The 25,915-nt window shown below is 33.5% G+C and overlaps 1 protein-coding gene across 8 annotated transcripts in view; it reads left to right on the top strand.

The window, feature by feature from the left end:
- The window catches only part of SS18 (SS18 subunit of BAF chromatin remodeling complex), an 81,625-nt gene extending 58,162 nt beyond the window's left edge, over window positions 1-23,463 (top strand). For 5 of the 8 annotated variants that reach the window (XM_072735129.1, XM_072735127.1, XM_072735132.1 and 2 more), the window contains exons 8-11: window positions 2,287-2,379; window positions 3,092-3,214; window positions 5,689-5,822; window positions 21,696-23,463. In XM_072735129.1, coding sequence (XP_072591230.1) covers window positions 2,287-2,379; window positions 3,092-3,214; window positions 5,689-5,822; window positions 21,696-21,722 — 377 coding nt within the window. In that variant the 3' untranslated portion in view covers window positions 21,723-23,463. The remainder of the gene's footprint in view (window positions 1-2,286; window positions 2,380-3,091; window positions 3,215-5,688; window positions 5,823-21,695) is intronic. The other 3 variants (XM_072735131.1, XM_072735133.1, XM_072735130.1) reach the window with 1 other exon arrangement.
- The last annotated feature ends 2,452 nt before the right edge of the window (window positions 23,464-25,915 follow it).

Raw genomic sequence — 25,915 nt, 5'->3', positions numbered from 1 at the left:
TATAGCTGTGTTTAAAGTTGAGAGAATAGGAAAAGCATTTGGAAATCAGATTTTAATTATTTAGTTTAATGAGTTTTGTGGGAAGGTGGTATATGAAAAAGTTGGTCATTAAAGATATATTGCACTTGGAAGTGATGCAAGCATAAGTAGGCTTTCACTATACAGTTCTTCCAGTTTTTCTGTGTGTTTGAAAATTTCATGATACTTTGTTGAGGAAAAAATAATCCAAACATATAAAACTGTGATAAATTACAGGTAGCTATTCACATTACAATATGATTTGTTTTGTTATGAAAGGATTTGTCAAAATCTTCATTTATCCAGTAAGCTCCCTTGGTATATTTAAGGTAAACTACTTAACAGAGAAACTCAGAGAAACAAAAAATTAAAAGCTAAAGTGTTGGGACTATCCTCTCAAAGCTAATGTGAACTAGTAAGAAGATATAATTTGGTGAATTTAAAAAATATTTTAGCCTGCCATTTTTTGTTAATGTATAAAGCATAAAGATATGTCAGTATAAACACAGTGGCTTTTACTGCAGAGACTCTGCCTGTATAGGCAGAGCAAACACTCATCTGTAGAATTTTGTTTATCATAAATGTTTGTTATGATAGTGGTGATATGTATGGATGTCTCTTGTTAAGAAATGATATATTTTTTTAAATCTCAGGTTTTCTTGCCCTGAATTAATTCAGAATTTTGGAGTTTTTTTTCTTTTTTCTTTCATATGTAGACATTAAGATTTTTTTTAATGAAAAAATTTAGTATGTTTATAGACTATGGATATTTTAAAGAAGTGAAATCTAGTTTGTCAAATTTTATGTATTAGGAACTCTGAAAGTAAATGATTGTTTTGTTTAATTTTTAAAATACATTTTACATAATTGAGTTGAATTTAACACTGTTTTGGTCTTGAGTATTTTTCGGAAATGTAAAATGTGTATTGTTATAAATACGACCTTTCTATTCAAAATAGATGTTATTTTTGTTAGACATCAAAACTTTAAGGTTATGTAAATTATTTATTACATCAGGGGATTTAAAAATCTATCATTTTTGCATAGGTGTGTATTAATATGTTTTTCTGATATGTATGTATAATATCCCATGTATAACAATAATTTGCTTAAATAGCATTGAATATTTTCTTACTATCATTCAGATATTTATGCCAATAAATATATAGATTAGGAGTTGGCAAACTTTTTTCACTAAAGAGCTAGAGAGTAAATATTTTAGTTCTTTGCAGGCCATATCAACTGCTGAATCCTTTCTGTAGCATGAAAACAGGTAGAGAAAATGCGAATGGGCATACCTGTGTTCCAGTAAAACTTTATTTACAAAAGCAGGACACTGGCCATATTTATGCTGCAGGCCATAGTTTGCCAACCTTTCATGTGGCTATTTATGAGGTGGTTTGGGAACGTTGAAATCCTAGAACACTGAATATAACATTGATTCATAACTGTATTGCTCTTCTTAATTAGGCATTCTTTAAAAATTTAGATTTTAGCTAACTGAAGCATTATTTCCTGCATTTTCTTGGTGTGTAACTTTAGTTAAAAGAAGTAGACTATTGATTTTCATTAAAGTCCAGTCATAAAATTTATTGAGCCTTAAAACTTAAGGTTACCCTGGCACTAAACACAGTATTAATTTTTTGAAGGTGTGTTTATGGTACTCTAGAAATATTTTCTAAAGGCATCTAGAATGGCAGCATTAAGCAATATTATTCTTGCATCTGAAAATGCTTTTATAAGATACATATACGTTATGCTAGTAAATAGAATGTGAAAAATTTGTTTCAGTTTCTTTCAGGGGAAAAAAACTTATGGAGCTTTTTTATACTTTGCATTGTTTTAGCATATGCTGTGGAATTGGCGACCAGCAGAACAGGTGTTTGACAAAATATGATAATTGCTTCCTTTGTTCATTCTAATTTAATTCAAGTTATTTACATGTGAAAGGCCTAAATGCTTTCTTTCTCTTTTTTGAAAAAAATTGAAGATGAAGTTTTTTTTCCCCCCCATGTTGAGGATTATCAGTTAAGACTAAGTGTAATGTTTCTAAAACTACTGTTTTTTGCTTTTAAAAAATTTGCACGTTATATCTCAATATGAAAACAATCACATTGGTAAATATTTGGCTAATGCATTTGAAATTATTTTTTATGTATTTCCATTTCTTTTTCTTTTTTTCAATTTTATCTGAAAGTTTAAATATATTTAGGGTTTTCACTCAGTGGCCATTAACGTTTCTTCCTGTCTCTTGTCGAATTGATGTAGGTCATAATGATTACGGTTATCAGCAACCGTCGTATCCTGAACAAGGCTACGATAGGCCTTATGAGGATTCCTCACAACATTACTACGAAGGAGGTATCTATATACCTTCACACACATACACATATATATCCCCTTCTACAGGAATGCAAATTTTGCATAAGACAACTTCTACCCATGCAAAGCTCTCGTAGAATACTAGTTGCTGGCTGTCTTGAAAGTTACAGGGAGCCCAGAACAACCAAAATAATTTCCTTACAAATATTTAAAATGTATAACCATGACTTGCCATTTCTAACAACAATAAAAAGACTAAAACATTTAAAAATAATTTTTTCCTCAGTGGAAATTTTCTATTTGAACATAAATCCATCAATCCAATTTTTTTTTCTTGTGTGTGTTTACATATGTATAATTTTACATATAAGTATAGTGCCTTTAGGAAACAGCTTGCTGATCTTGTGTAGCTAGTGTGTGCTCTTGTAGCTGTCTTTAATTTTGTCTTTTTTATTTTATTTAGCATAGTCATGATCTTATGACTGTGATGTTCCAGTAAATGTAATGCTCGTATGGCAGAGACGCTGAAAATGCTGCAGTTCAACCTTGCAAAATTGGCTTTAACTGCAGTTTGTTTGGCCGAAATCCTTCTGTTTGGTTTGAGTTTTTTCTTTGTTTTGTTAACTTTCAAAAAATCAATATGGCATTTCATTTTGTTCTTGTGTTGTTGGCTATGCATCTTAGAGTAAAAAAGTTAATTAAGCGAACTTCTCAGTTGTTTTTTTTTTTCTCTTCTCCAATTATCCTGTAGGAAATTCACAATATGGCCAACAGCAAGATGCCTACCAAGGACCACCTCCCCAACAGGGATATCCACCCCAGCAGCAGCAGTACCCAGGGCAGCAGGGCTATCCAGGACAACAGCAGGGCTATGGTAATAGCTTTTTGCAGTTTACTTTTGTCACAAAAAATGTGGTGATTGCTGTTTTGAAATATTGAAGCAAATATTTAATGTTTATTTTTCTAAGAATTCTTATTTTTGAAAATTCACAATTTTAGCTCAGTCTATTACTGGAATATTTCTTTTAAAGTGTTTTGCTCAGATAAACTAGTAATCCATTTAAAAAGAAACAAACTAGAGATGGTTCATTGACCAAAGGTAAGGTATGTAGTCATTTAAAATGAGTTCTTAAATGAATTCTTAAACCTCTTTGGCATTCATGACCACCCAGTAGCTTTGTATGTGCTTGGAAAACTGATGAATTGTTTGATTATTAACCATATCTGCATAATCCGCTTAGCAAATTTATTTCTAATGACTGTTACTATGAAAAATAGCATTGATTTTTAGAGTACAAATGAGATTTATTTGGAATGCATAAAAAATGTTTTTGTCATTCTTTGGTTAAATAGTAAAATACACATACATAGAGATATATTTATATATTTACAGAGTTTGGGGAAATGTAGCCATATTTTCTTATTGTATACTCACTATAAGATCTAGTGGCTGGATATCTTGCTTTAAATAACTTTATTATATAGGGAGTGGGGAATGATAAAGACCTGATATCTCATTCTTAAATATTAAGCTACTGTCACTACTTTATATATAGGAAAATATGTTTCTAATGTTAGAGACATCTTCTCTTGCTAGCATGGTCTCTTTTTTACATCAGTAATGTCTTATTATTTTTAGTCATTATTTTAAGCTCTGCGATTAGTATGGGCACCTCTAGCCACCCATCATTGCAAATCTAAGAACCAGGATCAGCTGAAGTTCTCTTGTGCCTTCAATATATGCATTGAAATTTAGTCATGTATTGGGAGCCAGGCATTTTTCCCCAAACTGATAATTGTGGTTCCCTGATTTGAGATAGGACTTTAGAAATATTCAGTGGATTTCTTGTTTTTACAAGAGGACTTTCTTGCTCTTTTCAAATGGCAATTTTCATTTCATGACCATTGAATATCTGTATTTTGAATAAGTAGAGTATTTGGTTTTATTGTATTTACATGAAAATAAATGCAATGTGGTTTAATCAAGTAAATTCATTGATTTAAGACATTATTTTTGGGCAGCTCCTGTGGCGCAGCGGTTTAGCACCGCCTGCAGCCCAGGGCGTGATCCTGGAGACCCTGGATCGGGCTCCCTGCGTGGAGCTTGCTTCTCCCTCTGCCTGTGTCTCTGCCTTTCTCTCTGTGTGTGTGTGTGTGTGTGTGTGTGTGTGTGTGTCTCTGTGAATGAATAAATAAAATCTTTTTTTTAAAAAAAAGACATTATTTTCAGTGGGAAGAGAGAGTAGATGAAATTGAATATTTTTTGGTTCAAGTAGTTATGCTATTTTGTTAGACATTGGGAATCCCAAAGAAGTTCCCATTTTACTTATTCATAGGCTTCGTTTGTCGTACTTTCTTCTAGTAGAAATTTAGAGTTTAATAATGCCTGTATAGTAATTAAATAAATAATAGACTGATGGAATTTATTTACACTTGAAAGTTTATTCTCTTTTGATACTTCCCTCTGCCATCTGTTTTTTTTTTTTAATAGCAGATTTTGAATAGCTGTGATAGAAAAAATTTAAGTGTCAAAGCTTTTCAGCTTATGCTTTGTAAAGCATTCTTTACAATAGGCAGTAGTGGAATTTATGAAAGAGACATATTTGTTTGGCAAGCCAAATTAGTCCCTTGCCATCTCTGGAGTTGGAAATCATTCATTTTTATGGGTTAAGTATTAAAGGTGATTGGTACATAGAGTGTAACTTTTGAATCAGGTTTTTTTGCATGCAACCTGTGGCTTTTCAAGTCTTCTTTAGTTTTGGTTTGAAAATATTGTGATAGTAAGTTTATCAGTGCAGAGCATAAAGCCTTCTTTTGATAATTGCAAATACAAATCTAGAATTTATATGGAAAATTATTCTTTGTGATCCTTTGGTGATTTCAAGTGTAAATCTAGAGTCCTACCGCTGTAAATATCATTGGTTCCCAAACTTTATTCAGAAATTATTTCAACATATTTCTGCTTCTTGCTTTTTCTTTTACCTATTACTTATACTGGTTGGCTTTCTAGTAGAAGTATAGATAAATTTTCTTAATACCATGGAATTAACCTACTGTACAACTCCTGAGTCTCTTTTACTCATTAAAAAAAAGAAAAAATTTTTTTTTTGATGGCTAACACATAGCTCACTAGTTACACTGAATCAAAACACCTTGTACATGGTGGTATCCTTACAGTATTTTCACTCTTACAACCTTTGGAATTTATTTCAAAAAGTAATTGAAAAGATCAAGATACCAAACTATCCTTTTTTTATATAAGAACATAATAACATCTAGTTCTAAACCAATCTGAGAGTTCAAGTTCTGTTTTTATCTGGGCTTTTATTTGTGTTAATTATTTTGCAGGCCCTTCGCAGGGTGGTCCAGGTCCTCAGTATCCTAACTACCCACAAGGACAAGGTCAGCAATACGGGGGTTATAGACCAACACAGCCTGGACCACCACAGCCGCCACAGCAGAGGCCTTACGGATATGACCAGGTAAGTTATTTGGCCAGTGATTGCCCCATTGATTGTTCACTCATTAGGTTGTTTTCACTTGAAGGCTCATTTTTCCCTCCTCCTGTTCATAGTATATGAAAGTTAACAAAAAAAATATTTACTTTTAAGTCTTTTTCATAAAATGCTAGCACAGTTAATGATAGTTACTGTAACATGTAAAACATACCTTACCTCTAGGCACCAGCATTCATTCATATTCATCCATATTCTCTTTCTCTCTGGTCTTTACCCAGGCATACTTCCTGTAGGTATTACAAACATCATCTCTTTTTTAAAGCCCCTAAGTTCTCCTCTATCTCCCTCATGTTTATTGCTGACAACTATGCATTGACCTGTGGAGATGGGGAGTCTGTGCTCTTCGTAGCTCTCCTCTCCTCTTCACTTCAGCAGATCCAGTACACCACCTCCACATCACTGAGATCCTTTCTCTTCCAATTCGTAATTACCTCCTGTCTCTGATGCCTCCTTTTGTACACATATCCATTCTCTAAAAATATTAATAATCTTTATCTCCTGTTATCTTTCCTTCTACTTTCTCATATATGTAGAGATGTATCTCATTCTAAGGTGACTATACTCTCTTGAACCTAGTATTTATTTAAGTTCCTTCCTTTTATCAGTAGACTTTTCAGACTTAATAATCTGTGCCACAGTCATTGTTTTGTGAATCTTGTTATTATAAATATTCTAAATTCTAATGAAAATTGTTATTAAGTCGGCAGTTTCTTTAGATTGATTTTGGAATTGTGTAATGACTTTCTAGTGAGAATAATCTGGTCTGCTTCCTACTCAAGCTACCCAAAACAGGTTGATTTTTTTTGTAAGTTATGTTTCCAGCATCAATGTAGATTATCTGGTTTGAGGGAGGGAGGGAGGGAGGGAGGGAGGGAGGGAAGGAAGGAAGGAAGGAAGTAAGGAAGGAAGGAAGGAAGGAAGGAAGGAAAAAAGAAAGAAAGAAAGAAAAGAAAAGAGAGAGAGAAAGAAAGAGAGAGAGAAAGAAAGAAAAGAAAAGAAAAGAAAAGAAAAGAAAAGAAAGACTTTTAAGCCATGTTAGAGGACTTTGGACTTCATCCAGACATCATTTGGAGCCTATAAAGGGTTTTAAATGATGTATGTAAAGTATTTGCTATGCCTGGCACTTGGTAAACTATGTGTTATTATGTACTATATATGATAGACATATGTTATGGTACCTCTTTTATTATAATTATTCCACCCCCTGAACTTCTTAGGAATTTGGGATGGTACTGTTTTAAAGACCCATGATGTTTGGATAGATGCCAGCCACATCTCCTTCCCCACTAGAAAAGGCTATGAGGAGGGGACCATCTTAGCTACTCTAGGGTTAGTAGTCTGCCCACAGTTATAGATTTCACCTTACCTGTATCCTCCAACCCAAAGGCTTGTTGGTCTTTTCATTTTAGGGAAAGTAGTTCACCTCTTCAAGGTAGTGAAGGGAATAGAAAACTAATACTGACTCTTATATCCAATAGTAATATAATTATAGTGTTGATGTAGGCAGATGACTCTTGTGGCAATGTGCAGGATGAATTAAAAGAGGGGGTAATTGAGAGAGAAATCCATGCTGGAGGCTGTTGTTTCTCCATCATTTTTTTCTATCTTAGTAAACAGCATTTTGATTCTTTCAGTTCCTCAGTCTAAAAACCTGGAGTCCTTTTGGCTCCTCTCTTTTTTTGCAAATCAAACATCTTGTCAACCAGCAAGTCTTATCACTTCTTTCTTCAAAATATATCTATATCTAGCCATTTTTTTTTTTTTTACATTTCCTGCTCTTACCCAAGTCAAAGTTATAACGGTCACTCACCTGGACTTACTGTAGTATCTTCCATTCTGGTCTTCCTACTTTCATCCTAGCTCCACTATAGGATATGCTCCACATAGGACCCAGAATAATCTTTTAAAAACATTAATCAGATGTTTTTAAAGCCACTGCTCAAAGCACTGTGGGTCTTAAAAAAGACTTCAGTCTTAAGGTGAAGTCCAGACCTTATAATGACCTACAAAGCCCTCCATGACTCGTGCCACCCCTGCAGCTGTCCTACCACCTCATCTCTGCATTTATAGCTCCCTTCATTCAGTTTGCTTCAGTCAAATTGGCTTGCTTACTGTTCCCATACACATCGAGCATATTTCTACCTCAGAACCTTTATATTTGCTGTACCCTTTACTGCCAAAACTCTTCACCAATACTTTGGCTTCTTCACTTTCTTCAAATCTCTGATCTGTCACCGTGTCATATCAAGGAGTCCTTCATGGTCTACCTATCTAAAATAGGAACATCTGTGGGGTGCCTGGGTGGCTCAGTGGGTTGAGCATCTGACTTGATTTTGGCTCATGATCTCAAGGTTGTGAAATTGAGCCCTGTATTGGGGTCGTCGTCTTCTCCTCCTTCCTCCTTCTGCCCCTCCCCCAGCTTGTACCCTCTCTCTGAAATCAATCAATCTTGAAAAATAGTAACGTCCTCCATTGCCTTGCTTTATAGTAGCTCCCCCTTACCCACAAAGGATACTTTCCAGTACCTTCAGTAGATGCCTAAAACCACAGGTAGTACTGAACTTAGTATATACTCTGTTTTTCCTATGCATATCTATGATAAAGTTTAACTTATAATTATAAATTAAAATATAAGTTTATAAAATTAATTTATAACTTTATAAGAGATTAACAGAATAATAAAAGAACAATTATACAATACACTACAATAAAAGTTACACGAATGTGGTCTTTCTCTCAATGTCTTACTGTACTGTACTCACTTTTCTTTTTTTTTTTTTTTGTACTCACTTTTCTTATGATGATGTGGGCTGACAAAATGCTTGCGTGATGAGGTGTGAAGTGAGGGGAATGACATAAGCATTGTGATGTAGTGTTAGGCTGCTACTGACCTTCTGATGATGTGTTAGGAGGATCTTCTGCTGCTGGACCACAGTTGACCATGGATTGAAACTGAAACTTTAGAATCTAAACCATGGATTGGGGCGGGGGCGGGGGGGGGGGGGGGGGACTACTGTATTTCTTCATCCTTCTGTATTGAAACAACTTCATTTTTTTTTTTTTTTAATATTTATTTGAGAGAGCATGCAGGGGGACAGGGGAAGGGAAAGGGAAAGTGGACTCCAAGTTGAGCCTGAAGCCTGATGCGAGACTTGATCCCAGGACCCCAGGACAATGAGCTGAAGGTAGATGCCCGACAGAACCACCCAGGGGCCCACCCAATCAACTTTATTGAAGTATTATTGACATGCCATAAAATACACATATTAAAAGTGTACAGTTTGATATTTTTTGATGGGTCAGTCTTTTCAATTTTACCCTATTCTAAGGCATGTGTAGTGATAGCTCATTGTGCTTTTCATTTTCATGTCCCAAAGGACTAGTGATAATAACTTGTCATGTGCTTATTTTCATCTATGTATCTTTTGTGAAATGTCTGTTCAAATCTTTTATTTTAAAATTCAGTTATTTTCTTACTATTGAGTATTGAGAGGTCTTTCTATATTTTACATACAAGTCCTTTATCAGGTATATAATGTGCAAATATTTTTCTTCACTCTGGATTTTCATTCAGTATTGTCTTTTGAAGAGAGGAACTTTAAAATTTTTATGTAGTCCAGTTTGTCAAGTTTTTCTTTTATATATCATGCTTTTGATGTTATGTGTAGGAAATCTTTACCTAATCCAGAGTCACAAAGATTTTTCTCTTAATGCTTTTCTTTTAGAAGCCTTTTATTTTTAGACTTTATATATAAGTCTATAACCCATTTTGAGTTAATTTTTGTAGGAAGCACAAATTGAAATTTGCATTTTTGTTTTCAAATGGGTAACTAATTTTCTGAGCACCATTTGTTGAAAAGACTATCCTTTCTCTGCTGAATTGTCTTTGAATCTTTGCTGAAAATCATAAATATGTCTATTTATGGACTATGTATATATCAGTCTTTATGTCAGTACCATGTTGTCTTTATTACTATAGTTTTATAGTAAGTTTTGAAATTAGGTATTGTTAGTTTTCCAGCTTTGTTCTTTTTCAAAGTTGTTTCAGGTTTTTGGAATTTCCATATAGATTTTAAAATCAGCTTGTTAATTTCTACAAAAAGCCTACTGATATTTGATGGAGATTGTCTTAAATGTATAGATTTGGAGACAATTGTATGCTAACATGTCAGTGAATATTCCATCCAATGATCATGGCATATGTCCCTTTAAACTTTTTTTTCAATAGTGTTACATAGTTTTCAGCATACAGATCTTAGATTTTTGTCAGATTTATCTCTAGGTATTTTATATTTTTGATACTATTGTAAATTTTTTAAAATTTCAATTTATAGTAGTTAATTGCTGGTTATATAAAAGTATAATTTATCTTTATTAAAATTTTATCAAAACTGTAACATTAACTCATTACTTTTATTAGTTTTTTGGTAGATTCCTTCAGAATTTCCACATAGCAGTCATGTTGCCTATGGATAAAGACTATTTTTTCCTTTATAATCTGAATGCTCTTCCACCCTCCCCCTTAATCTATCCCTGCCTTAAAACCTCTGATATCATGTTGAATAGAAATAGTTGAACATCTTTTGTCTAAATCCTAATCTTAGGGGGCTAACAATGAGGCTTTCAGCCTTACATAAGGTGTGTAGGGTTTGTGTAGCTGTCCTTTATCAGGTAGAAATTATTGCCTGTATTCCTGCTTCACTGAGAATTTTTATCAGGAATGAATGTTGAAATTTGCAAAGTGAATTTTCCTTATCTTCTGAAGGAATCATGGTTTTCCTTTTTTAATTTAGTATGTTAAATAATATTATTTGATATTCAAGGTTTTTTTGATATTCAAGTTTTAAATTAATCTTGGATAGTTAGGATATACTTCACTTGGTCATGATGTATTATTATCCTTTTAATATGTTGTTGGAATTGATCAGCTAAAATTTTAAGAATTTTTGCATCTATACATATGAGGGATATTGAACTCTAGTTTTCTTTTAATGTCTTTATCTGGTTTTGTTATCAAAATAGCATGAGTTTCAGGACGTCTGGGTGGCTCAGCAGTTGAGCATCTGCCTTTGGCTCAGGGCGTGATCCCAGAGTTCTGGGATCAAGTCCCACATCAGGCTCTCTGCATGGAGCCTGCTTCTCCCTCTTCCTGTGTCTCTGCCTCTCTCTCTGTGTCCCTCATGAATAAATAAATAAAATCTTTAAAAAAAAAAAAAAACAGCATGAGTTTCATAAAGTGACTTGGAAGGACAACTCCCCTTTTCAGGTTTCTTGAAGGATTTTTGTAAAATTGGTGTTATTCCTTCTAAAATGTTTGGTACAGTTCACTGGTGAAGCCGTTTAGGCCTGGATTTTCTTTGCAGGATGGTTTTTAATTAAAAATTTTTTTTCTTTATTAGACATAAGAGTATTCAGGTTATACATTTTTTTTGAGGAGATATTTATACTTGTTAAGGAATTTGTCCATTTTATTTGTTCTGTTGAATGATTTATTTTTTATCCTTTTGTATCTCTAGTATCAGTAATGATATTTCTTTCATTTCTGTTACTGGTAATATGTATCCTCTCTCCTTTTTTTTTCCCTAAATAATCTGGCTGCCAGTTTTTATGTACTTCATTGATCTTCTCAGAGCTAGCTTTTGATTTTATAGATTCTCCTCCCTGTCCCCCCACCAATTTGTTTTTGTTGCCTTGATTTCTGCCCTCTATTTTATTTTAAGATTTTATTTATTTATTTATTTATTTATTTATTTATTTATTTATTTATTTGAGAATAAGCAAGAGAGAGACCACAAAGAAGAAAAGGGAGGGGGAGAAGCAGACTTCCCACTGAGCAGAGAACCATTATGGGGCTTGATCCCATGACCTGAGCCGAAGACATCTTAACTGAACCTCCCAGGCACCCCTCTGCCCTCTTCTTTATTATTTCTTGTCTCCTCCTTGTTTTGGGTTTTATTTGCTCTTTTTTTCCAATTTCCTAAGGTAATAGCTGAATTCCCATTGATTTAAGAACTGCCCTCCTGATATAGGTGTTCATTGCTGTAAATTTTCCCCTAAGTACTTCCTAAGCTATCACCCACAAACTTTATATGTTGTGTTTTTCTTCAGTCGAAATATTTTCTGATTTTGCTTTTGATTTCTTCTTTGATCCAAGTGTTATTTAGAAGTGTATAATTTAGTTTTCAAGTATTTGGAGATTTTCCAGATATTTTTCTGTAATTGATTCTCATTTAATGCCATCATCATTATTCCATCAGCATTAATGTGACTTGAATTCTTCAACTTTTCTTGAGACTTAATTCATGGCCTATGGTCTGGTCTATGAGGTTGTTCTATAAATGTTAGATCAAATTGATTGATAAGTCTATATCTTAGCCGATTTTCTTTCTACTTTATTTCTATTGAGAAAAACATTAAATCGTTGGCTATAATTCTGTCTGTATCTTAATGCTAACTTTTAAGGTTTATACATTTTTAGAATTTTTATGTCTTGATTAATTTAGTCCTTTATTATGAAATAACTTTGTCCATGATAATATTTGTTCTGAGATCTTTTTGATATTAATGTAGCCAACCAACTCTCTTTGGATTATTGATAGAATTATATATTTTTTTATCCTTTTTTGAAAAGATTTTATTTTTAAGTAATCTCTGCATCGAACATGGGGCTCGAATTTGCAACCCTCATATCAAGAGTTGCCATGTCCTACCTCATCCAGCCAGGCACCCATATCCTTTTATTTTTAACATATTTGTGTTTTTATATTTAAGTTCTGTTTCATGAAGGCAGCATTTGTCAAGTCTTGCTTTTTTTTATCCAATCTGACAGTGATTACATTTTGTATGATTATTAGATTTGGTTGAATCTATCATCTTGTTTTTTTTTTTTTTTCTTCTTATTTTGTTCTTCCCTTTTTCTTCTTTTTCTGTCTTAATTTGGATTTTTTTTTCTTGCTTTAAAAAAGACTTTTTATTGATGTAATTCATGTACTATTTAATTAACTCATCATTTTGTAGTGTAGCATTCAATGGGATTTTTTTTTTTAATTGCATATTCATTTCTCTCTAAACACCCAGCCCTAGGAAACAGATAGTTTACTTTAGATCTGTATAGATTTTCTTATTCTGGATATTTGAGATAAATGGAGTCATACAATATGTGGTGTTTTGTGATTGGCTGTTTTCACTTATTGTAATATTTTCAAGGTTCACCCATCTTGTAGCATATTTTAGGTGCTGTTATACCACCTTATGTATAAAGCCTTTCAATAGTTTACTTTTATTTCTTTTTTCTCAACCTTTGTGTTATTGTTATAAATTTTACTTGTACATGTGTTATAAACTTTGTAGCATATGGAATTTATTTTGTTTTTAAAAAGCAATTATCCTTTAAAGATATTTAAATAATAAGAAAAAATCTTATATATTTATTTATGTAGTTACTACTTCTGGTGCTCTTGATTCCTGTGATAGAGGCATAGTTCCATCTGGCATCATTTTCCTTTGCATGAAGGAAAAGATACTGTTTTAATATTTATTGTAATGCAGGTCTTCAGTTTATGTATGTTCGAGAAAGTGTTTATTTCTCTTCCATTATTGAGAAATATTTATTCTGGGTATAGAATTCTAGGTTTACAGGTTTTTTAAAAATTTTCTTTCAGCACTTTTAAAAATGTGGCTCCACTGTCTTCTTGCTTACATTATTTCCAAGGAGGCATCTGCTGTTGTTACTCTCTTTCTTTTCTGGTGGTTGGTATTTGTTTTTTGGGGGGCTGTTTTTAATTAATTATTTTTTTTAAAGATCTTATTTTTTTATGAGAGACACAGACAGAGAGGCAGAGACACAGCAGAAGGAGAAGCAGGCTCCCTGGGGGGAGCCTCATGCAGGACTCAATCCCAGGACCCCAGGATCATGACCTGAACCAAAGGCAGATGCTCAACTATGGAGCCACCCTAGTGCCCTTGGCTGTTTTTTAAATTTTTTCCCTTTATGAAATTATTTGACTTTTTATGCTTTGGGTTCATATATCTTCTTGCAATTTGTAGCTTTATGGTTTTCATCAGATTTGGAAAAATTCTGACCATGTATTTTTTTTTCTTTTACCCCTATATCCCTTTCTGTCCTCTCCAATTACATCATTAGTTGACTTCAATTAAATGTATATATGTCTGCTTAAACTTGCACCATAGTTCACTGATCCTCTAATTTTTTTGAGTAGTTTCTATTGCTTTATCTTAAAGTTCACTAATGTTTTTTGTTCATTTCATTCCCAGGTTTTCATCTCTTGAATTTCAATTTGAGTCTTTTTTTCTAGAATTTCAGTTTGGGTCCTTTTTTATGTCTTCCATATTTCTACCTAAAGTTTTGAACATCTGAATTATAAGTATGATAATTGTTTTGATATTCTTTTCTGATAATTCTTAATATCTAGGTCAGTTTTTTGATCTACTGGGCTTTTTTCAAACCCTTTTATTATGGGTTATTTTTCTCATTCTTTGTATGCATGATAATGTTTGATTGTATACCAGAAGTTGTGAATATCACTTTTTACTTTGTTGGATGTTGGATACTACTACTACTACTACTACTACTACTACTACTACTACTACTTCTTCTTCTTCTTCTTCTTCTTCTTCTTCTTTTGTGGGGGGATGCATAATATTCTTAAAAATAGTTTTGAACTTTGTTTTGGGATGTAGTTAAGTAATTTAGACATATGTTGACCTTATGGGAATTGTTTTCAGGGCTTTTTAGGCAGCACCAAAGCAGTGTGTAGTCCTTGGCTAAGTATTTCTGCTACTGAGATAAAACCTGTTCAAGTACTTGACCTAATGTCCTTGAATTGTGAGGTTTTCCACAATTTTCTGGCTGGTGGGAATAAGTACTATTTCTGTTTCTTTATGAGCACCGAATATTGTTTCCTCTAATTCTTTTGGTTGTTTTTTCCTTGGGCGGGTATTTTCCTTGCATGGATTTGCATATCAGTACTACACTGAATACTCAAGAGAGTTCTTCTTCAGATCTGGACAGTTCGCTGCTCTCTGTGCATTTCTTTCCTCTCTGGTACTCTATCCTATGACCTAGAACTCCTGTTTTCTCTCCAGACTCTAAGCTTTATGTCTTTAACTCAGATTCAGCCTTCATTCCACTCCACACTGCAGGAATTCAGGAATTTATATAAGCAGAGAGCTCACCTCATTTGGTTCTAATTTCTCAGATTGCTGTTCTTTGTTACCTTGTGTCTTGAATGTTATTATGTCATATGTTTTGAGTGGTTTGGGGGTAAACCCATCTTAACTGGAAACATGTTTTAATTTTTTAAAAATAGACTTGTTTTAAGCAGTTTTAGGTTCACAACAAAATGGAACACAAAGTACAGAGTTTTCTTTTTTTTTTTTTAAAGATTTTATTTATTTATTCATGAGAGACAAAGAGAGAGCGGGGCGGGGGGCAGAGACACAGGCAGAGGGAGAAGCAGCCTCCATGCAGGGAGCTCGACATGGGACTTGATCCTGGCTCTCCAGGATCACACCATGGGCTGAAGGCGGTGCTAAACCACTGAGCCACACGGACTGCTCTACAGAGAATTTTCTATAAGTCCTTCCCCTACATATGTATAACCTCTCCTGCTTTCAACATCCCACACCAGAGTGATCCATTTGTTATAATCAGTGAACATACATTGAGAGATCATTATCACCCCTATTCCATAGGGTTCACTCTTGATGTTGTACCTTCTATGGGTTTTGACAAACTTATAATGACATGTATACCACCCCCCATTATAGTATCATATGGAATAGTTTCATTGTCCTAAAAATCTTCTGTGCTCCCCTTATCTATCTCTCTCTCTTCCCTAACCCTTGGCAACCAGTGATCTTTTTACTGCCTTCATAATTTTGCCTTTTCCAAAATGTCATATACTTGGAATCCTGTACTATGTATAGTCTTTTAATTTCACTGGCATTTCACTTAGTAACATGCATTTAAGGTCTTCTTGTGGCTTGATAGCATATTTCCCTTTAGTGCTGAATAATATTCCGTTGTCTGGATGTACTGCAGTTTGTTTATCCATTCATTTATTGAAAGACATCTTGGTTGCTTTCAAAATGTGGCGATTATGAATAAACTGCTATAAACTTCCATGTGCAGGTTTTTGTGTGGGCATAAATTTTCAGCTCATTTGGATAAATACCAAGGAGCATTCTTGCTGGATTATATGGTAAGAGTCTATTTAGTTCTGTGAGAAACTGCCAAACTGTCTTCCATAGAGGCTGGACCGTTTTGCATTCTCAGTAGCAATCTGTCATTCTACATCCTTACTGGCATTTGGAGGTGTTAGTGTTTAGGATCTTGGCAATTCTAGTAGGTATGTAGTGGTATCTCATTGTTTTTATCTGCACTTCCCTAATGACATAACGTGGGCATCTTTTCATACATTTATTTGCCATCTTTAGTGAGGTGTCAGTTCAGATCTTGACCCATTTTTTTAATTGGGTTGTTTGTTTTCTTATTGTTGAGTTTTAAGAGTTTTTTTAAAAATATATTTTGGATAATAGTCTTTATCAGATGTGTCTTTTGGAAATATTGTATTGTCTTCATGCTTGCTTTCTCATGCCTTTGACATTGTCTTCTGCAGAGTAAAAAATTTTACTTTTAATGAAGTCCATCTCATCAATTATTTCTTTCACGGATTATTCCTTAGGTGTTGTATCTAAAAAGTCATTACCAAACTCAGAGTCACCTAGGTTTTCTTCTAGGAGTTTTACTCTTGTGTTTTTTACATTTAGGTCTGTGATCCAGCTTGAGTTAATTCTTGTGAAGATTTGAAGACCTATGTCTTGATTCATTTTTTTGCATGTGGTTGTCTAGTTGTTCTAGCACCATTTATTGAAAAGCCTCTTTGCTCCATTGTATTACCTTTGCTTATTTGTCAAAGATCAGTTTACTGTATTTATGTGGGTTTATTTCTGGGTTCTCTTTAATGTTCCATTGTTATTTTTCTGTTCTTTCACCAGTACCACACTGTCTTGATTGCTGTAACTTTATAGTGAGTTTTAAAGTCAGAACTATAAGTCCTCTGGCTTTGTTCTTCAATATTTTGTGGCTATTCTGAGTCTTCTACCTCTCTCTGTAAGCTTTAAATTCACTTGTCAATAACCACAAACACCTTATTTGGGTTTTGATTGGGATTGTTTTGAATCTTTAGATCAAGCAAGGAAGGATTGACATTATAACAAAATTTATTTTTCTATCCATGACCATGGAACATTTCTCCATTTATTTAGTTTTAAAAAATTTTTTTCTTCAGCTTTTTAGTTTGTCTCGTGTTCATCTTATATATACGGTATTAGATTTATACCTGATTTTCATTTTTGAGGTACTGATGTAAATAGTATTGTTTTTAATGTCAAATTCCACTTGTTCATTGCTGGCATATAAATAAATGATTGACTTCTGTATGTTAACCTTGTATCCTGTAACTTTGCTTATTAGTTTCAGATTTTGTTGTTGTTATTGTTGAATCTTTGCGGTTTTCTACCTAGATGATCATGTCATCTGCATACCTTTATTTATTTTTCTTATTGCATAAGCTAGAAATTCTGGTACAGTGTTGTAAGGGGCTGGTGAAAGGGGACATCCTTGCCTTGTTCCTCATTTTAGTGGGGGAAGTTTCATTAATTATGTTAGATGCTTAAATTTGTCAGTGTAGCATGTATCTCCATGTGACAGATTATGTATTGTTTATTGTCAGATTCTCTTCCTCTAGAATGTTAGTCCTTTAAAGAGATCATCGTGTCTATTTATTATCATTGTTGAGCTTCCATCGCCTAGCAGAATTTATCAATTAGCAGTAAATATTGATAAAGTATAAATAAGTGAATAATTAAGGCCTTTACTTCCTAAATTTGAATGGTGATCATAAGATAAGAATACAGAAAGAAATTCCCAAAAATTACTGTGACAATAATTTTAGGACTTTAATATGATTAGATGACTAGAAGAAAGAAATTTAAAGATGATTGGTATTGCTCAGGTTTCTAGCTTAGGGACTCTTCATTCAACACACTCTCTCTCTTTAGACAATCTCATTTGCTCACATGGTTTCAGTTTATCATGCTGCTGCCCCCCAGATCTCTATTTAGTCTGACTCTTGCTTTTCCTTTTTTTTTTTTAAGATTTTATTTATTTATTCTTAGAGACAGTGAGAGAGAGAGTTAGAGAGAGAGAGAGAGAGAGAGAGGCAGAGGGAGAAGCAGGCTCCATGCAGGGAGCCTGATGCTGGGTCTCCAGGATCACACCCCAGGCGGCAGGCGGCGCCAAACCACTGCGCCACTGGGGCTGCCCTGACTCTTGCTTTTCAAAATCAGATACCTACTGGACATCTCCACTGAGATATATCATAAATATATCAATTCAGCATAACCAAAACAAACTCAGAATTTTTCTACCCAAACTTATTCCTCCTTTCTGTATTCTCTTTCAAAGAAGAGAAGTACTATCATCAAGCTAGAATGCCAAGTGCCATATTTGGTATCTAAGACTTTCTCCTTCTCTCCATCTAATACATGACAGAATCTTGTTAACCCTCCTTCCTTCCTAAATTCTTAAATCCATCCAATTCTCTGTAACTACTGCCTTATCTTAGTTAAGACCATCAACATGGCAGGTTGCTTCCATTCTGTTTTCTTGCTTTCTTTTCTCATTCATTCTTTATACCTTAGTCAGAGGAATTTTGTAGTTAAAAAAAGAAAAAATTGAAGAAGCAGATATAGAAAATCTGAAGTTTAGAGAGTTGGAGTGATTTGTCCAAGATGACACAGCCAAGAAGTGGTGGAGCTGGGTGGCAAATTCTGAGTGACTATAGCCCGTAATGACTAACTAGAACTCACTTTCTCAAGCTATTTCCAGTAATGTCAATGAGTACTTGAGTTGTTTGTAGAGCATTCTCACATTTTTCATCTCTAATAACTTTTTGAGGTGGAGATTGTAATGACTTATACTTGTCAGATGAGAAAATTGAGAAGGGGAAGATAGGTAACTTTCTCAAGGATTAGCTGCTGTTAAGTGGTGGAGTCAATGCTAGAAATTGGTTTCTGACTCCCAAACCCATACCTTTAATCCTGAAATTCGCTAATGTTTGCAGATATATAGTATACTTTTTTGGGCTTGATTGTGATTTGATTTGGTCCCAGCACTGTGATCAAGTGTGGTTCAACTTACTTGAACTCTCAGTGCTTCAATTTCTTCATCTATAAAGTGGAGATAATATTTACTGTATAGGTTATAGATGGACGCAAAGCATTTATTAGTGTCTGACACTAATAAAGTGTTAGTTATTGAGATATAGTAAGAGTTTGCTATTATTAATACTAGCCAGACTTCTTAATTTCTGTTACTTCAAGGCTCTTTGTTACCAAGTAATGAATAGCTTTCCACATTACTGTATATTCCTTTTTTACTCTATTTCCCTAAGCATTATATACCTGTGTTTCCAACATGCCTTTGCTTTAGCTATTCCTTTATTTGAAGTGCCTCATTTTCTTTTCTCTGCTATTTAAAGTTTTCTTAAGGTTTCCACATTCTCTGAAGTATTTTTCTAATTATTTTAGCTGTGTTAATCTTTTCATTCGTGAACTCTTAGAGAATTTCTGTAATTGTACTTGATTTATTTCTGAGTTTTACTTTCCCTGTTTTTCAAGTTTATTATGGTGATGAGCATGTAACATTTGCTCAGTAAATGTTTATAACTGCTTGATTATAGTATTCGGCACACATTATTCAAGAAGTTTTATGTGTCAGTATCAGGCACCCATCAGTACTTGGGCCATGAAGATAGGTAATACCTAGTCCCTACCCTCATTACTCTCAAGTAGTTCATAATATAGTTGATAAATTATAGCTTATATTTATGTAGCACAGCAGTTCTTAACCTCTCTTCTGCTTTCACATCATTCATAATATGTGCAAGTCACTTTTATCATTAATATCTCATTAGACACATTCACTAGGGGAGCATTTCCCTCCGGCATTGAGGTTTCCTTACTTTTAATATTTAAAAAATTTTAAAAGCCCTTCCTCATGTCCTCTCTTATTTAAGTGTCCTAACAAACAGATGAGGTAGGAATTAATGTAGCTATAAATGGAAAGAAAATTGAGATCTGTAGACAGGGATGTTACATTCCTACCCTTAGTGAAGAAACTTAGTCTCAAAGAGCTTTTTTAGACTCAGATGGAAAGTTAACAATAGAGTTGGGACTTAGATTACCTAAATACTGAAGTTGAGATTAGCAATTGAATAAGAAGCATCTGATGCTAAGTATTTGTTGACTTATATTTCTTATTTTAAACTTTGTATTATAGGAATCTTTACACAATTACAAAAAAAGAGGAGTATGCTGGATCTCCATATACCTAGCAACCAATTTTAACAATTATCAGCATTTTGCTAATGCTATTTTATGTGTGTATATATATATATATATATATATATATATGCACACAAAGCTACATTTTTTGAGTATTTTAAAGCAAATTCTACATTTGATATTCTACCTATAAATATTTTCAAGATGAGCCCTGACTTTAAATTCTATTGAATATAGCTATGAAAAGTACATTAATATTTTTAAAATACCTTAATTCTCTTCATGATGCATTATTCCATTAGAAATATAGTGGTGTTCAACAGATTTTCAAATACATCTATATCTATATCTGTGGAAATATAAAGTTTTAGGTTGCTATTTCTTAAAGTATAGAAGTAATTCAATTCTAGAATACTTTATTGACATAAAATAATGTGACTTGGAGGGGAAAATTTAGCTAAAGGAGATAATTAGCGGATTATGTGCTACCTATGAGTACTGTTTTTAGAAAATAGGTGCTTTTAGGAGCATCTCTTTTAAACACATTTAAGAAATTTTTGTTAAAATATATGTATTTTCTAATAGGTTTCTCTTTTCTTCTACCATTCTTTTTCTTTTTTCAGAGGAAGAGATATTCCTTCTCTTCTCCAAAATCTAACCCTAACAGCAGTATACTAGACATTATTTACCTCCTTTGTAGAATTCTGCTACTTCATTTATCACTTCTTTTTATCTGTACTCTTTGTCTCCTCTGTCCTGTCAGCCTACAGGCCTTCAAATCTACCTTATTAAAAGCCACAAAAACAAAACAAACTTCCCTTGATTTTATGTACCAACTGCCTGTCTGAATGCTTTTGCTGACACTTTGTTGGCCTCAGGGAAAAGCTGAGCTTCTTAGTATGGATAGAAGGTTCTTTTCCCTTTATCTCCTAGGTATCTTTCCATCCTTGCTACTTATTCCAAATACTATTGATGTTAATTCAGAATAGCAATTGTAATAAACTACACAGTCACAAAATTGTTATATTAGCACTGTAATTAATACACAATACATATCATACCAGGATTAAGAACCAGAACTCATTCATTCTTGCTCAGTTCAGTTCAATAAAATTCACCAAACATTTAAATTTCTACTGTGAAAATAAATAAATAAATAAATAAATAAATAAATAAATAAATAAGTAAGTAAGTAAGTAAGTAAGTAAGTAAGTAAATTTCTACTGTGTGACAGGTACTGTTCTAGATTTAAAGACTCTGAAATCCACTTGCAATTGAATGTGACATCAGAAGCAATTACAGAAATGCCATGTACCTAAATATATAACAGTTTCTGTTCGTTATCGATGAAGTCAACTTTTGTAGTATGACAATGTTAAGATTTATTTGTAATTTTCTCTGCCAAATGATTATGGTCAAACTATGGTCAAATTGTTATCTAATTGTATTTTTAAATTTATCTTTTAGGGACAGTATGGAAATTACCAGCAGTGAAGAAGTACTTACATTCCAATAGCCAGTATCTATTAGCAGCCATATTGTCACCTCAGCACTGTGGACACCTCTGTGTGAAGAGATCCTTCCATTCCATCTAGTTTTTGGAAAAACTTTGTGGATAAGTGGCTGTTTCATCAGTAAGCAGCCTTTGTGGCTTAGTTGTAAAGGCTTTAGTAGCTAAAAAATACTCTTGATTTCACATTTCTACTCTAGATGGCAACATTGGACAGAAAATACAATGACATAACCAATTTGCAATGATTTGGGAACTGTGTTTCAAATGGACTGTTACAGACTGAAAGGTGTGAACAGCTTTGTATGTTTATGAAGGTTAAGGGAATTTAATACTTTTCCACAGATTCTTTTGTAAGGGGAAGAGGGAAATGTACACTTTTTACAGCAGCAATATTTTGTATATTATGTTTATTTCATGTGTTGAATATGCAAGGCGGTACACTACGCATTGGACAGAATCAGAAATCCTCTGTTAATGTGGATTGGAGCTTGGTGGATGCTTGATTGTGTTGGTCTCAAAATGGTGTACTATAGAAGATAAAGGTGAGGGAGAAGACAAAGCACACCATATGTCCACTATTATGTTCTTTAGAGGAAATTCAGATCCCTTTTATCTATTAGATAATCAAGGGCACTGTGATAGTTTTGAGTAAAAAGACATTTTTTAAAAGCTTTCCAGTTTTGTGGATTAAAACCTTTTTATAAAGATCATTTATAATACAGTTTTAAAATGTGAGGCAATAAGAATGACTTCATGTGGGATCTGAAAAATCTTGGTAGCAGTTTCATATAAATGAAGTGGTAATTCTTCTAAAATAGCAATAACTGAAAATGGGAATGTTAATTTTACTTTAAGTAATCAGGGAACTTAGAAATATCAAAGCATTTTTTAAATGGTATCAAGAAGAGTCAACATTGATCCAGTAATTTTATTTTTTAACATTAAAAGGATAATTGGTTTATATAATAGAATAGTTCAGGAGACTTTACAAATCTTTATTTCAGCTTTCTTCACTGGAAATAATGCCATTTATAAAGGGACACTTTTAAGTTTTTCCCTTTTTGTGTTGGTTAATATAACAAAGAGATGTTTAGGAAAATGCTTATTGATGAGGTTTATTCTGATCTGTATTAAAAGCATAGAGGTTGCATTCTAGATCACTTTATCAGTGTGGCGTATTTAATCATATTCAAGACTGTCCTGTGCCTGATTATTTTAGCTAAATTCAGGGATATTGCATTGGGCAGGAAATCATGCAATGAGAAGTTTATAACCACAATTATTTAAGCATAATCTGAAAACATCTAGCCTAAAGGTAAGTTGCTATTTTCATCACAGTTGCCTATGCCCAGGGAATAAGATGTATTCTTTATAATTGAATTGTTTTTTCCCCCACTTCTAACTGGAAACAAAACAGAAGGGGTGCCATAAATTTGAATAAGCAAAATGTACTGTTTCAACATACTGTAATCAAAAGGAGGAATTTTAATATGTTTCTGTGTGTGTATGAGAGAGAGTATGTGTGTTTTAAGGTCTGAATAGAGTTTTTTTCAACTTGGTCAGTAGAAAATGGACATCAAATTTGAACAGATAAAGCATGGACAGCCTTATTGTGATTGAAAATGCTTATAGGTTCTGTGCCAATTTTCCACCACTGTGTACTTTGTTGCTATTTAAAACTGTATCAACTCTAACGGAAGAATAAATTATTTGTGATTTTAATTTTCTCATTTGTTTCTTTAAATTAGATCTCTTTGACTCTCTTGTTTTGTCTGGAGACTTTGCTGTGGGTTTTTTATATAAGTTAGTCTGGTGTAAGCAGACTATATTTGTATTCTAGGACTTTATCAAAATTCTCTTGCCATGCCCAAGTTAATTAGAATTAACTGTTCAGTAATCAGCATGTTGTGTGGGCTGTTTGTTATAGAATTCTTTTTCTGAAAATGAAGTCCATGAGGCTATAATCAAGATGACTGAATTAGATAAATGAGTTGAGGAGACAAAATTGTACTGAACCCAACCTGGTGTAGATATGTTATCTCATTTGAAATAAGCTCAACTGACATTAAGAAATAATTTGTCTTGCCAACCCATCTTCTGTTGTCTTATTCTCCTTTTAATGGAAACTAAAATTGCAATTTTAATAAGCAGAATTTCCTCCAGGACTTTCTTTCTAGAGACTAGTGCATTTGCAAGGTTTAATTGTTTTATAACAGTCCTATTTCGTAAAAGTTTTTAATTGGTGGTGACAAAAATTACCTTACTCCTTTGATACCTAGTAGGAAGACTAGCTGTACCAGAAGCTTTTTTCCAAATCTGACATTCCCATATAGACTAAATTCCCCAAAACTGAAGTTCTTATTTTATCAAAATGTATTACAATGAATAAATATCATGCCATCATATAAAATTCCAGAAGCAAAACATTACTAAGAAAAGAGTGTGGTGATTATTGATCAACATTTTTGAATACTTAACTAGTTCAATTGTTTAAGAAATATGTTAGCATTATTCTATAGACTTGTGGTGGCACATTGCTTTTGGTATGTTTCTGTTTTTATTTTTTTTAGTGGAATATTCAAACAGATGCCCAAGTAGAATGTTATAATCAGCCCCATGGTCCATTAACCTAACTTAGATAACTGGTTCGCTTAGGAAGCCATGGCTAATCTTGTGTTGTCCAACCCACAAATGGAAGCAAACACTACATCCTTGAAATATTTCGTTAAGTACCTCTAAATAAGTACAGTTAACTACGTGGGTTTGAACTGCATGGGTCCACTTATATGCGGATATTTTTTCAATGAATACAGTGCCATGCTATAAATCTATTTTCTTCTTTATGATTTTCTTACTAACGTTTTCTTTTCTCTAGCTTACTTTATTGTAATAATACAGAATATAATACATATACAAAATATAATCAGCTGTTTATGGTATTGGTAACAGTAGGCTATTAAGTTTTTGATGAGTAAAAAGTTACACGTAGATTTTTGACTATGTTAGGGGCTTCATGCCCCTAATTCCTTTGTTGTTCAAGGGTCAACTGTACTCTTTAAAAAACACTTTGGGGGCAGTCTGGGTGGCTCAGCGGTTTAGTGCCACCTGCAGCCCAGGGCGTGATCCTGGAGACCCTCCCTGCATGGAGCCTGCTTCTCCCTCTGCCTTGTGTCTCTGTCTCTCTTTCTCTTTCTCTGTGTGTCTCTCATGAATAAATAAAATCTTAAAAAACAAACAAACAAACAAACACTTTAGCACCGGGACTCTTCCTGCTCTTGAAATTTTGTAATTTCACTATTAGTGATTAGAAACCAAAATTTGTATGAATAAATTACCACTTTTTCTTTCACTTAAAAAATCATTCTTGAATAATTAAGACCATAGCAAAAATAGATTGCACAAAAAGTGAACATGCTCCATAATTTCATCTCTTAAAGGTAACAGTTGTTAAAAGGTTTGATGCATTTCTTTCAACTTGATTTTACACATATAAGCCAACATCTATTACTGTTTTGTCTCTTTCAACAAAAATGGAATCAGATACAAGTCATACTATTTTGTAACTTCCTTTTTTTTAATGTTAGAAATATCTTGAATACTCCCTATTCTGTGTTGTCCCTAATTTTTTACTATTAGGAAAATAAAACATTCATAAGTGATCCTGCGAGGATTTGGGGGTTATTTTTGTGTGTGTGCTTGGTGAGATATTTCTATACAGTAAATTTTGAATGTTAGGTATAAGGCTATGTATTAAAAGATTTCCCCCTAAAAAATAAATTCTTGCCAGCGCCAGATTATTAGCCTTGTTAATTTTTACAGTTGTAGTAGGCTTTCAAAAGCACTCTTTGGATTTAATTTGAAATACATTTGTTGGGGATCCCTGGGTGGCGCAGTGGTTTAGCGCCTGCCTTTGGCCCAGGGCACTATCCTGGAGACCCGGGATCGAATCCCACGTCGGGCTCCCGGTGCATGGAGCCTGCTTCTCCCTCTGCCTGTGTCTCTGCCTCTCTCTCTCTCTCTCTCTCTGTGTGTGTGTGTGTGACTATCATAAATAAATAAAAATTTAAAAAAATATAAAAAAAAAAGATACATTTGTAACTTTGAACATCTTTTCAAATGCTTAAAGGCACTTTATTCTTTGCTGCAAAATACCTCTTAATATCCTTTGTTCATT

Source organism: Vulpes vulpes, chromosome 13 (genome assembly GCF_048418805.1).
Source record: "Vulpes vulpes isolate BD-2025 chromosome 13, VulVul3, whole genome shotgun sequence".
Taxonomy (NCBI): Eukaryota; Metazoa; Chordata; class Mammalia; order Carnivora; family Canidae; genus Vulpes; species Vulpes vulpes.
This window is presented reverse-complemented; position numbering and strand designations above follow the sequence as displayed.